Source organism: Aphelocoma coerulescens, chromosome 1A (genome assembly GCF_041296385.1).
Source record: "Aphelocoma coerulescens isolate FSJ_1873_10779 chromosome 1A, UR_Acoe_1.0, whole genome shotgun sequence".
Lineage (NCBI taxonomy): Eukaryota > Metazoa > Chordata > Aves > Passeriformes > Corvidae > Aphelocoma > Aphelocoma coerulescens.
The window spans coordinates 79,191,459-79,207,217 of record NC_091014.1 but is presented as its reverse complement, the minus strand read 5'-3'; the positions used below and the strand labels follow the sequence as shown (position 1 = coordinate 79,207,217).

Sequence of the window (15,759 nt, the reverse complement as noted above, 5' to 3'; positions counted from 1 at the left end):
CTGTGGGCACCAAAGTATTTTCCTGGCATATAAGATTAACACTCTAACAGAATTCACATTCCTACAGTTAGCAATAGAGTGTGCTGTAAGGACAATGCCATTTGAAGACAAGGAGTGAAAGAGTGTAGTAGTTTCTATTTTGTTTCTCCTCTTTTTACTTATGTTGGCTTGAAACCCCTACTTTATATGATAGAACAAGTTGTTTGAGCTTTCGATCATTTTATGCCTTAGCAAGCAGTTTGAAGCATTCTATTTCTGTGAATTTACATCAACAGAAATATCACATGGACTTTGTGTCCTCCTATCTGCATCCTCTGAGCTTCCAGAGCAGTGTGCTGTACACTTGTGTATTTTCAGCTGTACTCAAGGCCAAATGAAGAAAGATTTTCATCCTGTGTAGTTCAGTGTTGCCACTCTGGGGTAAAAAACATTGGAAAAAGAGAGTTAACAACAGCTGCACCTTAAAACTTGTTGAAATAGAAACCACAGTGTTGCTGTTTTCAGTAAGCCTCTAGTCAAATGCATCATGTTTATGTCTTCTATGAGAAACTATCAAGAGTTCAGATTAGTTTAGCAGACAGATGACAGAGCTTTTTAGTAGACCCAGCTGTCATTTCAAGTTTATTTTGAGTAAGTGGGTAGTCAAAGGTGCAGTTTCTGCTGTGCCTTTTTAACTGCGCTGGATTTCTGTTGAATGAGCTTTTGGCAGTCCTTTCTGTGATATGAGAAGTGATAAAATGTATGACAACATCAGAAAGCAGCACTGAGTTATGCTCTGTATTAGGAAGAGAAGCTTCTAGTAATTATGTTTGTATTGGGACACTGCCATTAGTGTAACTCTTGCTTTCATTTCTGCTGGTACAGGAAATCCATCGTCGATTTGAGAATGCTCCCGACACGGCCAAGACAAAGGCTCTGCAAACTGTTATTGAGATGAAGGTAAATGATTGTGTTTGGGCAGCAGTAGAATTTGGAAAATGGGTTTTCACATGAAAGATGAATCTACCAAATACCATATGCTCCTGCCAGTCTTGTAATTTAAAATAAGTGTATGTTTTTATACTGTTTTATTCTCCGTTATTATTTCATTTGTTATTATTGATTACTGAAAAGACAGCACAGTAGAAACTTGTCTTCTGTCTGCCTGCAGCAGCAGATACAGATTTCTTGCAGTCATCCAAGAGTTCATTATATTACAAGAATGGAAATGGTAGATTAATATGAAAGATTTGTGGGTTTTTATGATGTGGGTTCTTTTCTTTTTATGTTATCAACATTTGAAATACTGCTTTCCATTCTGTATCAACAAAGTTAGCAAACTCGACACCCACTTAAAGAATGGATCATATAGCTAGAAATATGTCTGTATGCCATCATAAACCTAACTTTTCTAGATGAATTTGTGATTGAATTCTTAAACCATTAGCTTAAGTATTTAATGGACTGATGGCAACTGGCCAAGAGCTCAGGAGCCACAATCAAGTGTGTGGTTTGCACAGCTTTATGCAATCATATTTCATATTGTATTGCTCATAAAGTACATCACACAGGGTTTGGACAAATGGAGTTGAAAAATCAGAAACTGTCTTTGCAAGCTGTTCTTTTCCACTTTGTTTCCCTTCTTTTTCTTTTATTTTCCTTCCTTTTTTCCACTGCAAATTTTTCCATTCTGTATCAGTGTTTTTCATATTTATATCCCATCTTTCTACTCTGCAGCCTTTCATTTGCTGTCACTCTTGTATTAGTCATCTTTGTGGTCCATAGTAATGAAAACTAATTGACCATCTGGTAACATTAAGTGTCTTTACTATCAAAAGAGAAACCCATGGGTATTTCTGGGAAATTATGTGGGCACTGAAACTAAATACTGGTGTCAATTTCAGGATATCACTTCACCTTACTACCTCTAATTTTGTGTTGCAAAAATCTACTTTATCAATTTTTAACTTAAGCATCAAACATTAAGCAGGAGATCCAATTAGATCTTCATAGTGATGCTTTTAAAAAATCTCATCTCATGAATGAAAACCTGTATATGTAAAAATCAGCTTTTTGTTCAGCTGTGCTTTGCTTATCAGACAGAGAAAAAGTTAGAAAGGTTTTGTTAATGGAAGTCTGCAGTGTAGTTTCAAATCAGATCTGTCTTTCAGGAAAGACTAAATATTTTGGGGAAATGAGATAAGAAAAAATAGACTGCTTTAAGAGAGTATAGTTCCTAAATACATATCCATGATCGTGGGTATGCATGAAGCTCTGTGTGCTGGATGAATCTGTTCTTGCTGTTCCTAACACAAAAGGCCTGTAAAGAAATAATAAACCAGGTACACTGAATACCTCTGATCACCCTTTAAAACTAGGAGGATAATGATTGATTGGCTTTTTTATTTTTCCAGATGGTTATTTTTAACCCATTGAAATGTTTTATACGTTGTACATATGAGCCAGAATACTTGAGAGACTCTTAACTGCTTTATCCAATCAAAACTAGCTAGTTGCACATTTTCCTTGCTTATGGTATTTGCTGTTCTCCATTTGTGACCCCACTTAAATTAACTAGTGGCACCAAACCAATTTTTTGCTAGTCTTGCCATTTTGCTGCCCATTCAATTAGAATTAAATTTCTCTGGTTTGAGCTGGCTTTGAAAAGGTAACTTTTCTTCATGTTCCTTTATTTATTCATCCTACACAATGTTCCTGCCCTGGTTTTCTTTCAGTACTAAACTCTTGCTTTCCTTGAAAGGTTAAAAAAAAAGTAAATTGAAAAATGAGTATCTGAGCACTCACATGTAAAGAGTTGAACACTGATTTCTCTAAGAACTTCCTAAGTAAATTTCAGGGGCAGGTAATTTATTGGACATGTGTCTCCTTTGGTTTTACTCCAGTGGTTTGTTAACAAATCTTCTAACTGTGTGTCTTTACCTGTCCCCTCCAATCATTCTCAGGATTCAAAAATTTCTTCCATGGAGCGTGGCCTCCGGGATTTGGAAGAGGAGATTCAGATGCTGAAGTCGAACGGAGCCCTGAGCACAGAGGAGCGTGAGGAGGAAATGAAGCAGATGGAGGTGTACCGTAGCCATTCCAAATTCATGAAGAATAAGGTATTGGCAAACAGCTGGCAGTCGTGCTCTAAAGCCAGCTTGGTGAACAGAGGAGAGAGGTGTTCGTGCTTTAGTTTGGAGGTGTGGTCTGGCTTCCCAGTCCAATGATGGGAAACAGAATTTTATTTAATACCTGCTGTGAAGCCACTAAAATAACTTAAAAATTTTCAAGGAAATTTTAAATTCCAATTTGAAAATATTATAATGGTGTTTCAGTAAGGTCAATGGCCCAAGTTCTCCTTTTATTGTCACACCTGATTTTCTTTTCTTTCAGAAAGATTTTTGTGTTTATTTTTCGACCACTGCTAATCCATTATTGGTACAGGTTTTGTTTGGTCTAAATTCTTTCCAAATGTAGTTTGTTGAAAAAAAGGATATTTTTTTTTGCAGCTGGTACTGTATAACTGTTCGGCCTTTTTATTATATAAGGGCTGAAAAGAGCATGAACTGTCACTAGAATGGTTTTCCATTACACTCTCCTTCCAGTAGTGGAGCCAGCATGAGAGTAGAGTCTACAGCAGTGGTGGTGCTGGCATTAATTGATGTTGTTTGGAATACAGGACAAGTACAGCAGTGAGAGATGTTGATCCTCACATGTAAAGATGGACACTGACTATTGAATTGTCTATAGGCAAAAGTCAATTCACTCTTTGTTACTCAGTCTTTTAGTGGGTCCTAAGATTCTTTAGTGAAGATTCAGGCCCTCTTGTACAGTAAATGTGAGGATATTGTGAGCAGTCCTGCCTTTCTTAATTAACTTATGTGTACCCCCTGCAAGCAGTATACAAACCCTGGAAAGGAGCATGGAAATTACTCTACTAGGTCCTGAACGATTGTAACCTACTGCTTTGTCCTACTTGAAATTATTGGTCAAAAAAGAATGCTGGATGAAGTGTCTTGGAGAATCTACTTGCCCTGAAGTAGAGACATGTACTAAGTTATGGGATTCTTCCACTTGCTTCACACCAGTTCACTGAAACACCTCGACATAACTACGTCTGTTCTTACTTTTGTCCTTTATCCCACTGGGTTGCTTCTAGGAACTGAAGGTACCCAATTCAAATTAGGAATGGGGAGAAGATTAGAGCACCACTTCCTTCTGTCTTCTCTTCTTGCTTTCCTTCTTTCATTGTTAGCAACTCTTCAATTAGCCCTTGTCCTCTCCCTGTGTGGATCTGCAGATCTGCTCAGCTACTTGATTGCTGGACCTCTTCTGTCTCCTGTGTCTGCTCACTTATTTTCCTGCAGAAAATCTGCTCCTTTTTGGTATCTATTTGCCCATGACTCATGGCCATGTCCAATCTTGACACCTTGCTGTCCTACCTTGTTCTGTAATTGAACAGCATTTATTTTTTCAGCGTTGTATTGTATAAGTAATTTGTGGCTGTAGCTTGACAATTAACATTATTTCTCTTAAGCTGAAGTATGTCCTTTTTCCTGTTGTAATTTCCTTATGCATTCCAGTTTCAAAACCGTTGGGATAAGGGCCACATACTTGACATATGTAAACCATAACTATATATCTTTTGTTTCCTAATCAAATTCTTGTCTGGCAGCCTATATGAAATGACACAGACATTAAACTTTTGAGAAGACTTAAGGAAGAATGGAAGAGAAAATGAGTGACCAGTGTTGATTTTTCAGTTCTTTGTCACTTTTAGTTGCTTGGACTGAAACAGGCTGACTAGAAGCTGGCAAATAATAAATATTTAAAAGCATAACAATGTCGTGACAGGTAGAGCAACTGAAGGAAGAGCTAAGTGCCAAAGAGGCTCAAGGGGAGGACCTGAAAAAAAGAGTGGCTGGTCTCCAGACCGAGGTCTCTGCAGTAAGATCTCTCTTTTGTGTGCAGTGGCCATTCACTGGGGCTTGCTAGCTCTCTGCCTTCTGGGGTAGCTTTTCTTCTCTTACCTTCTTCATGACTGGATATAACAAGTAGAACTAACAGCCTGCTCAGCCTTGTAGCTGCCTTTTTGTTCACATGGTTTTGGTGTCCATAAATAACACCACTCTCCAGCTGAACATCTGTATTTGTTTTGTTGCTGTTTTTTTAATGGTATGAGCTGTTTGAGCAATAACCTACTCTTCTCTACTGAAGCAAATTTTCAAAAGTATTCAGCACCCATTTTGGGGACAGACTTTCAAAGAGATTTGCTTTTCCTAGTTAAAAAACCTAATTTGAAAACTTATGTTGAACCCTCTTAACATTGTTTCACAAAATATACCGAAAGCTGGATGCTGAACACTTTTAAAACTGATTATTCCATCTTAGCAGCATGAATTTAGGTTATTCCTTTGCTGTGAAGTTAGAGTTTCACTCAAAAGAGTGAGCACAGTTTCTCACCAAGAAGAGGAGGGATGTGAGCACTTGATGCTGTCTTAGCTTCTCCTGCAAGCTGGGATGGTGTGTGCTGTGTTCTTACCAAAGAGCTTTAGCACGTTGGCAGCGTGGGCTTGCAGCTCTGAAATGGGGGTTTCTAGAGACGAGAACTTAGGGGGCTACTTGGGACCCCTAATGTAATGAAATGTGGTAAGCAGCTCTTCTGCAAGGAGCCCAAACAGAATCTGTCTGTTTGAGAAAGTTTTACTGCCATTCAGGCTACCTACTAACCGAAAAAGTTTGTGTCATCTGAGAATTTTAAGGAGGCTTTTTTGGTTAGGTACTCTAGAAAAGATAACCAGCTGTAAATAATTCAGCTCTTCCCAGCAGTTGTTCTGTGCCTGGCACTATTGTGCAACTGGGGGCTGACAGCAGGAATAGTGCTGCTGACATCAATACCTTTGTGTTGAGCTGAAATAGGTGGCAGAATCATCCTCTGTGCACATTTGCTTTTAGTAAAAATGTGAAAGAAACAACCTAGCAGGTTTGAATTGAAGCGAACAATAAACTATTGAATAGTTCTATAAATTCTTACATACCTTCTCATTGTGCTGTTTAATGAGTTTGAGAGGTTTTTTGAGATGCTTGTCCTCCTTCTTCCTCATTTCCTCACGTACACTGTTTCACACTGGAACACAGGAGTCCTTCATTACATATTTTGATGCCATTTTAATACTCCTTGGTAAAGAGTTTTCTTCCTTTAATTGCCCATTATTGAATCAGTGTTTTCAAGATAAAATGGCATTCACCCCAGCCTTTTTTCTCAATTGTTTCTACTAATATGTGTATTTATTCTAATTAAAAACTTTAAAAATGATTATAAATTATACTATTATTTTGTTCATGTCATGTTTTCAAATACAAAGGGTGACATGGACAATTTTTTTAGTTTGTGTTGTCCTTTAATTTCTATTTTGAAGCACTGGACAATGTACTTCTGGGGATAAGGGATTTAAAAAAAAAATTTGAATAACCCAAACAAAACTGTTCAAATTAAAAAAGGGAAAGCTGCTCAGTGTGTAGAGACATGTCCCCCTCTTCTATATAATATGTAGCAGTAAAACATTGCTATTCTGTGAGATTTATAGGAAGAAAACCAGAAAGTTCATTGTAAACTTGGATGTAAGTCTACATTTAGACTTCCCAGTCCTCTTTAATTAAATTTTTTTTTTTTAATATTCAGACTTAATAGAAGTCTTCCTGGGTGATGATTGCACTTAGATTGAGATTTCAGCTCATTTTGATGCTTTATTTTAACCTTTTTTACTGTTTGTCTTTTGAAATAATAATCCAACCTACATTTGTTAAAATAAATTTGTACTTCTATACTGATTTAATTCACTAAATTAAATTTAGGAAATTTCTCTCTACAAATAGAATTCCACAAACAATTTTCCTGTTGTTTTGAGGAATATATGCATCTGCTTTTAGAAGCTTCCATAAACTAGAAGGTGTTTCATAGAATAAAATGCTGGTTTTGTAAATAGTGGGAAAAGTAAAGGGGTCTTTACATCCTGTGTAAGCATGAGGCTGGATTGCTAGGTGAAGAGCTGGAGGGCAGCTTGCTGATTGGACATTTCAAAACAAACACTGTGCTGCTGAGAGACCTGTAGGTATCTCATCTGCTCTGACATTACAGGCTAGGGGTACTTTGTCATTAGGGTTCTGCTTCATCTTCGTTAAAACGTCATCCCTGAAATGTACCTGGGTTTGGTTAGTCCTTTGGAAGATGAAGTACAAAAAACTGCCACTATTAAAAAGAACCTCCCTTGAAAAATTGATGACATTGCTCCCCTCTCTTTTTCCTTCTATCCTTTGCTCATGACACAAATTTTTGCCAGCCTTTCACTCAAGGTAACTTAAGGCTTCATCGTTCTGTGGGATAATTTAACAGTACCATGGTGTTTGTCGATAGTTATGTGTGTTTATAGTGATTTTTGTAGGGAAGTTATAAATTATTTCTCCCTTTGCCCGTCCTTTCTCTGTGTTTCAGATTGGTCAGGTGAAACAGGAGCTGTCGCGCAAAGACACCGAGCTGCTGGCCCTGCAGACCAAGCTGGAGACCCTCACAAATCAGTTCTCTGACAGCAAGCAGCACATTGAAGTCCTCAAAGAGTCCCTTACAGCTAAAGAGCAAAGAGCTGCCATCCTGCAGACAGAGGTGAAGTGGGCAATTCTGTGCTTGTTGCCTGTGCACCGAGAAACAGAGAAAAGCCATTATTTCTTCTGTTCCTAGGTTGTACAGTCCCACAGCCATCCAGTACTGCTTGTTCCAGGCTCTTTGTGTCTTTGATTATATGGTTGGCTCTCTAGGCCAGGGGATTGATCTAAAGACAAACGTGTGCTTGGCTGAATTAGGAGTTGCAATGTCGGAGCTGGGGGGGTTTATTTGCAGGGACCTTGTAGGTAGAGGAGAGAAGAACAAGGAAGATCATTCCAATAGCATACACCCTGCAGAGGCTTCACTGCTGCTGTCAGCATGGCCAGGAGCTCTTGCTTGTAAGCCTGTGCTTGCACCTGAAATATGGGCTTTTGTGTTTTGTGATGCATATTCCAAGGTAAAGGAAAAATATTTTCTAAACTGTGTTTCAATGCTTAATAAACAAATGCTTAATAAATTCCCATATTATGTAAGATCCAGGTGTATATCTGAACATCAAACAGATTATAAATGTAGCATAAACGTGTTGCTTCTGGACATTCTTGAAGAGCAAGCATGAAATGTTGTGTGCAGACAGGATTTCATTCACGGCCTTGGAAAATTGTAGTGTTAGTGGAAGTCCAAAAGATGGCAGTGATGCATCAAAAACTTTGTGTTGTTACAGCTGGAAGAGTCAAAGAAGCCAAAGGAGCTGTGAAAAAGGCATGCAGGAAATTTGTGGGTGACACTGGTAGAAGCTTCCATATTACAGGAGCATAAGAGAACCGATCTGAACTTTCTACCCTAATTTAGCCAAATTAGCCTTTAGCCAAAATTGGTAAATCTGTGGGTGCTCATGGTCTTGTCAACATGCAGTAATGAACTTCCATTGAAATATCTTTTGATGTTCCAGGATGGCTTTTCTGAATATTCTCAGATTTATGGAGAAGTTGAAATTTCATCAGTGGGCATAAACTGTGAAAGCTTATACCAGTTTACAATTATAAACTTCTTGTTAAATTTGTTCATTCCTTTTTGCTAGTTCAGGAAAGTATCCTAGATTAGTGCATGTCTGTTAAAAAAAAATTAAATTTCAAACTATCAGTGAAAGTAGGTGTTAGGTAAATAAACATTTTCAAAGGTAAAATGCAGGCTTTGATCCATTGCAGTGATAGAAAAGAATATAGATATGTTATATGTGCAGTACTGTGGCAAACCTACAAAGCTAGAAACACATTTCTATTCTCATTTTTAAGTAATAAATAGTGCTTTTCTACCCAGGAGAGGTGAAGTTCTTGAACAAATTTACTTTATTAACAAACTAAAAGACTTTAGTAGAGGGTCATAGTTTCAGCTGTTACGATAGATAAACATATTTATTCACTTAAAATGGCCAGAATTGAAACAGAATATTTAAAACCAAAAAGGCTTGGTTATATACCATTGATAGATACTCTTGACAGTTATTCAGAACATCTTGATTTTATTTTAGCTGAAGGCCAAAGTACTTCTTTAATACGGAAAATTTTTCTACTCTCTAACTTGTAATATTACTAAATAATCATTGAGAATATTTGTTCTTCACTGGCTGCTTCCAAATGAGTTTCTCATGTAGCACTACAAAACCAAACTGGATTCCTCCTTCCAAGAAGATATTTATACTTTTGAAAGATAGTCTCATCTTTTTCACCCTGGTTGGAGTTCTTGTCAGAAAGCTCAACAATTAAATCATCACCCAGTTACCTTTTCTCTGTGTTCACAGGTGATCCTCTTAAGTATAGGATTGAAACATGCTGAGAACATACAGCGTTGAGATGTTTGTCACTGCATCCTGTGATGATTTGGATTTTTTAAAGGAAAGGATATCTTTCCATAGAAGGATTTTCTTTGGGAGTGGGGTAGGAATGTGAGATCCTGCTTGGCCTCACTTCTTGACAGCACTGGTCAGTGTGAAAACACAGCTAGCTTCTCCCAAGGCCCTGGAGAGAGCTGTGAGGAGGAAGAGGGGTGCAGTTTCTGACAAAAATTGTCAGACATCTTCAGAGGGGATCAGTATTTTAGACTCATTTTTAAATAAACATTTGAAAAGAGAATACCTTCACGAGCCTCTACCTCTTATTTAGTCTTCTGTTAAAGAAACCTGCCCATAGGTGGGGAACAGTGTTGATACAATATCTCAAAAATGGATTTGCCACCTGCCACTCTAGAACTACAAACAACAGTGAGCTGTTTGTGGGGTGTTTATCTTGAGGGCTGTTGGGTGGAGAGGATATTGTGGTTAACTTTTCAATTGGTGAATAAACCTTTAAAAATAGCTCTAAAATTGTACAGTCACTTTGTAAACAAAACAAAATGAAAGTTAGTATTTATGCTGGAATTAAGGCTTTATCCTTATAAAGTTTTTACCCAGTGAGCCCTTTAGCTTAGGTCAGTGCCAGAAGTTATGTGGCTTCAGTGGGAAGTTGCATTAACCAGCGAGAATGTTCTCCTTTATTTTTGTATACTGCCTAAGCTGGCATGGTTCTGTAATTGGTCCATTCCTATGGTAAATTCAGATTAATATTCAGTAGAAAAATGGATCTAATCATGTGGAAGTTTTTATTTGCTTTGAATGTCTCAGTAGAACATAAATTTTTCTAAGGATCTTTCTTTATTGGGGCTTTTACTGGCATTTTGAAACTGCAGTAGATTGTGGCAAATCAGAGGCAGAGAGTGGATTACATTTAGTGAGGAGTGTCCAAATGGGAGCTGGGTGTTTCCAACAACACTGCTCAGCACCAGCTACCTGAAGACCCAGTGCTGACACCTGCCAACACTGAGGTGAGCTCACAGGACTGAGTTCACTGTGCTCAGGCATTCAGTGTCTTGTGCTAGAGGTTGTGGAGGAACAATTGAGCTAATTTCTGGCCTGAGCAGGCCTGGGAGCAGTACATCTGTCCTGCACTGAGTTTGTAACCCTGGCAGGAAGCAAGAGGCTCTGCACAAAGCCGGGCATGTGCACCTCTGCTCCATGGCAGGGCTGTGTAATGTGACTCAGCTGTCTGGACAGCTGGGAGCTCAGTGTTCACAAAGAGCTCACTCCCATCTACAGACCACACTGGATATTGCTGCAACTGGTATAAGGAGCTGAAGAGTCAACTCTAATCTAGTTAAAAAGAAGGATCAATGGTAAAAATAGAGAATTAAGTCTTGTGAACCACCACTGATTCAAATCAGTCAATAAACATAGCTTTAAAGTCTTAATTGCAGACTACGCTATCAGTAAAAAGGCTGAACTCCTTTTTTGTATTTATATGATATGTTTGCAAGTTAGTAATGGAATGTCACGAAACTGATCCTTTTTAAAATGTACTCATTATTGGAGACTTCACCTAACAATAGCTCCAGAAGGTGAAAAGCAACCCTCAGCTCGCATACCAATTTTAATTTCATGTCTCTGTGCATTTCTCAATGATCTTTGAGTGCTGACATAGAATTACTTCAACATCTGCTTTAAAAAGTGGCTGGCTCCTGTTAGAAACCTTTGCAGGCTCTGAGCACACATTTCAGGTTTGGTATTCCATCTGTTCCTTTTGCTGCCTCTACTGTAGTCATACCTACAGAGCATTAAAATTCAGAATCTTGCTGTTACAGAGAAATTGGGGCTTGGATATAGCATAGGGAAGGTTGTACCTTCGGGTGCCACTGAATGAAGTATGGTGTGGTTCACTGATCTAAATGATGGTTCAGCCATGGTCTGAACAGGTGACAGGTAGATGAGAAGAACCACTCAGGAAAAGAGTAGCACGCTGTTTTTTCTAGGCATCACAGACATCTTAAAGTGGTAATCACCAGGGTCAGAATACTCTGCTTGCTACTGTACGGTGGAGATGATCATAAAATTCAGAAAAAACCCTTGTTTTCAATCTCAGTCCTGTTAATGCAAGCTCCTGAAACTCAGGAGCACAGTGAGAAAGAGAGTGAGGTCTGAAACTCACTGTGGACTTCTGAATATCTGAATGATTTCCCTATAGTTTGGAAATATTCTGAATGCTAAGGCTGTCATTACAGAATTCAAGATTCTAAAAAAGGCTTAAGATGAGATTTATATTAAATATTACTTCATTTATTGCGCTTATTTTGGTAGTAATTTGAGCTACTAAGGGATGAATTTTCCTTAGAAATTTGGACTTCTACATGTTTCATGTATGGCCAGACACATTAAGAAGAGAGACATAGAATGTTATTTACAGCTACTGGAAAACTCTGTGAAGACAAATCAGGGGTTCCCAACACAGTTCTTCATCTAGTGTTCTTACAGTGAAGGATTTGAAGTCTTGTGCGTGGTATCCACCTGGAGAGAGGTACCTGTGGCCCCTGTGCCTGGGGGGGCTGTTGTGTTCAGGGTGTGTTTATGGTGCTAAAGCTCCAGGGGCAGGTGGGTGGTGCAGGCAGGGCAGCTGAGCGAGCCCGCTGTGGCACGAGGGACTTGCCTGAGGTGCCCTGTAAGGTTTAACCTGCCATGTGTAGTTAAAGACATGGCAGTCCATTCCTGTGAAAGCAGTTAGGTTAACCCAGGGTTAGGACAACACCATCCAAGGCACAAAATTCAGGAGAAGGGGTGTCAGCACCTCAGTAGCTGTTTGCCTGCTCATTTCCGTGTACTGAGAAGGTCCTGAGCTGACTCTGTTGAAGTTGGCATCACCTGACTCCCACAGACCTCAGTTCTTGTTGCTGTGGGAGGATGCCATGCATAAACTGAGCTGACATGAATAAACAAGTGCAGTGTTCTGCCGGGAATAGTGCTAAGGTGATGATTGTGTGTCCTGCCAGCCTTTGAAAATACTTTTGAAAGTGTTTTCTAAGGTTTCCTAGGCAAGGACCTCACACAAATAAAACCAGGAATGCAATTTACCCCAAACCATAAGCTAATATAGAGTTCAAAGAGAATAATCAATCAGAAAATTGAAAGCATTCTGTGGATAAATATCTATTTGCAGATGTTCTCTTTTCACTTAACACTGTGCTGTAGGCATCTGGACTGTCTCAAATATTTTGCAACACAACTGTTGAGAGTATTTGGATTTTCATGTGAAGGAGATTTTCAGTTTCCCTTCAAGAATTAATAAAAGTGACCCTTAGCATTAATATCAAAGATTCCCAGAGAAGACCATACCTAATCAATCTATAAAACTGTGTTTTTTGAAAAAAGACAAAGCCTGATCCACCTGCTAAACCTTTCATTGCAAACACTAGCTGTCCTATAAATCATATTTGGGTACGACCTGGTACTCCAATATCCCTGCAGACTACACTCCATGCCCCACTTGCTGGGTGAGAGGTCAGGAATGTATTTTAATAACGTATGTGTAAGTGAGAAGGCTCCAGGGGCAGAGGTGGCAGTGGGGCTGCAACGTTGATGGGGAGAGCAGGGCAGCTCCTTTCCCCCCTGGCAAGTGCTTACTGCTCTGTGTGAAAGGAGTCAGACAAAACAGCAACGGGGTCTGTGTGGCACACACTGGAAATGCAGAGCCTCACAGACTACTTTTCCATTAGCAACTCAAAATGAAATGGAATTACATGTTAAAATAACATGCTAAAACCAAATGTTGCTCAAAATGCCATAAGGATAATGACTTCCTAAATTCTTAACCCAGCTGGGGTTGTCCAGCGGTTGTCATCTTTTCACTTCGTCCCTCTGCTAGTCTATGCTGTGCAGAAGGAGCAAGAAATTCATTGATCAGCCTGTTTACTCTGTGTGACTGATGTCCTGTAATGGATTCAGCTAACAGGAACCAAATCTGATACTGTCAAATACGATTAGCAGCCAACTGGCAGATTTGAGCTCTGTCTGAATGGCGAGCGGACAGGGGTCAGTGGGTTTCTTTTGGCACCGTGAGCAGGTTGGTGGTGTTGGATTTCGTATTCCACAATGGTCTCTGAGATTAGTCTGTGCTCTCTGGTGACCTTATTCTTCTCATCAAATTTATATTCAGGTAGCTCTGATTCCTTCTCCCATTTCCTTTGTCTTGTGAGCTCTGTTTCACATATGGAAGAGAAATGCAGAAGGAAAAGCAGAAGATGCTCAACATGCAGTTTTGAAGTGTGAGGTCACCACAGAGTTTCCAGAGTGTGTTTCTAAATTCACTCAGGCCATGGGAGCTCTAAGTGTGTTTTTGTGTCCAAATTGCACCCACAATGTCCTGTACCGTGTCATTTGTTCAATTTTACCTTTAATATAAAACTGCATGCTGCAGAAAACATGTTATATATAAACTATTGCTTTGCTTTTTAAACCAAAATATTCTTAGCCATCCTAAGGTAACCTCTTTCCAGTTTGGATCTGCAGTGGCTGCAAAGAGCTCTGCTTTCATTACCTCCAGGCTCAGCTACTATTGTGATTAAAACTTAGAATATAAAGCGACTGTCTGGTACAAGGGGTCAATGTTTATTCTCTGAATATTAGTAATGTTTCAAGTAAAGGGGTCAGTTTCCCTGCATGTGAGAGAACTTCTCAACAACACATTATGTTGTCTTCTACTTTGAGGAGAAAAAATTCAGTATTGTATGATATAAGCCTGAGTTATGTGAGAAGTATGATTTGAGGTTTTCCAAGAAGGAGCATTATTCTCATATAGTTTGGGAAGAACGTGGTTGATTATTTTTACTGTTTAGTCTCCTGTCACTTGTAATAACTGTTTTATCCCAATATTATATATGTTGAATTCTTAAATAAAGTGGTGTTAGATTTCTGAATCTATTTGTACTATTTCCCCTGTGGAAGTGTAGTTTAACTTTTCTAACTTTCCTTCAGTGCTAAACAAAGCTTGTTCTGCATTTCTGCACGCAGGTGGATGCGTTGCGGTTACGTCTGGAAGAGAAGGAGACTATGCTCAACAAGAAGACAAAGCAGATTCAGGAGATGGCAGAGGAGAAGGGGACTCAAGCAGGCGAGATCCATGACCTCAAGGACATGCTGGAGGTGAAGGAACGCAAAGTTAATGTTCTTCAGAAGAAGGTGAGATTGGAGAGCTCTAAGTCAGATAAACACCTCTGGTGCATCTCGATTTCCAAGGCTGTCAAAAAGTCTGAACTAGAATTTGCATTCTGGAGATTTATGTTCGAGTCCATTGATGCAATGGGAATATGATGAAGGATGAATTTCAGTTTGAATTTTTGACAAAAAAAGTAGAATTCAAAGCAGAGGTTGTTGCCTTTCAGAGATTGCATATGCTGCTTCTGCTTCCATTTTAATATTACCAGTGGCTGAGGCATTTTTATGAGGGCACATCATCTGAAAAATCAATCCTTTCACACCCAGCAGCACCTTACCAAAGCCACACTGATTTGAAGCACAGGGCACTGGCTGGCTAGGACTTCAGGATGTGACTAAATGAATGAAGAGTTATATCAGTAGAAGCAAGCAGGATGATTTCTCTGTAACCTACTTGGAAAGTTTGTGAAGAACTTTGTGTAACTTTTGTTACAAATGGTGGTTTTTTCATAATTAATATTTCTTGGGAACTGCTAGAATAGGATAATCAGACTATCCTTCATATCTCTCTGGATAAGAAAATGCAGACCTTATCAGTGAACTGGTGGAGGTCTGGGTGAAAAAAAATGTAGACCCTGTCAGCCAAATTAGAGAGGTTTCCCAGAGGGCATGGAGTCCTAGAGCAATGGATGTCATTATGGATGATTGTTGGCAAATTGCACACACAGAATATCCCAATTTTCCTCTACACAGGGTAAAAAGAGAGAAATGTTATTTTGCAATAAATTTTAATTTGAAGAATATTTTTTTCTCTGTATCTTTAGAGAAGCTGTTCTTGGAGCTCTTATTCAATGTATTAGGCTGTGGATGTGGGGGTTTTTGTTGTATTGTTTTCCTAGACCTTTAAACAATTCTGTGGAATTCTGGTTATATTAATAGTTCAGAATATTGATTAATTTCTGATGCCTGGCCAATGCCTTTTCTTCTCGTCTATAGCCATAAATCATGAGGGCTTAGGTCATGTTCAGCTCTGTTACAGCAAACATCATGTGGGAATTCAAGTTCAGGCATGAACTTTAGCCACAAATAAGTCATTAATAATTCTAGAGCAGAGCCCTACTTCCCAGTCTTCACAGTCTCATTTTTTTGACTGTTCATCTTTTTAGAA

General features: G+C 38.9%; 1 protein-coding gene across 8 annotated transcripts in view; it reads left to right on the top strand.

The window, feature by feature from the left end:
* The window catches only part of ERC1 (ELKS/RAB6-interacting/CAST family member 1), a 282,351-nt gene that overhangs the window by 72,341 nt on the left and 194,251 nt on the right, over positions 1–15,759 (top strand). For 4 of the 8 annotated variants that reach the window (XM_069003679.1, XM_069003676.1, XM_069003675.1 and 1 more), the window contains exons 4-7: positions 865–939; positions 2,943–3,098; positions 7,472–7,639; positions 14,448–14,615. In XM_069003679.1, the coding sequence (XP_068859780.1) occupies positions 865–939; positions 2,943–3,098; positions 7,472–7,639; positions 14,448–14,615 (567 nt within the window). Of the gene's footprint in view, positions 1–864; positions 940–2,942; positions 3,099–4,833; positions 4,927–7,471; positions 7,640–14,447; positions 14,616–15,759 lie in introns of all 8 variants that reach the window. The other 4 variants (XM_069003674.1, XM_069003672.1, XM_069003673.1 and 1 more) reach the window with 2 other exon arrangements.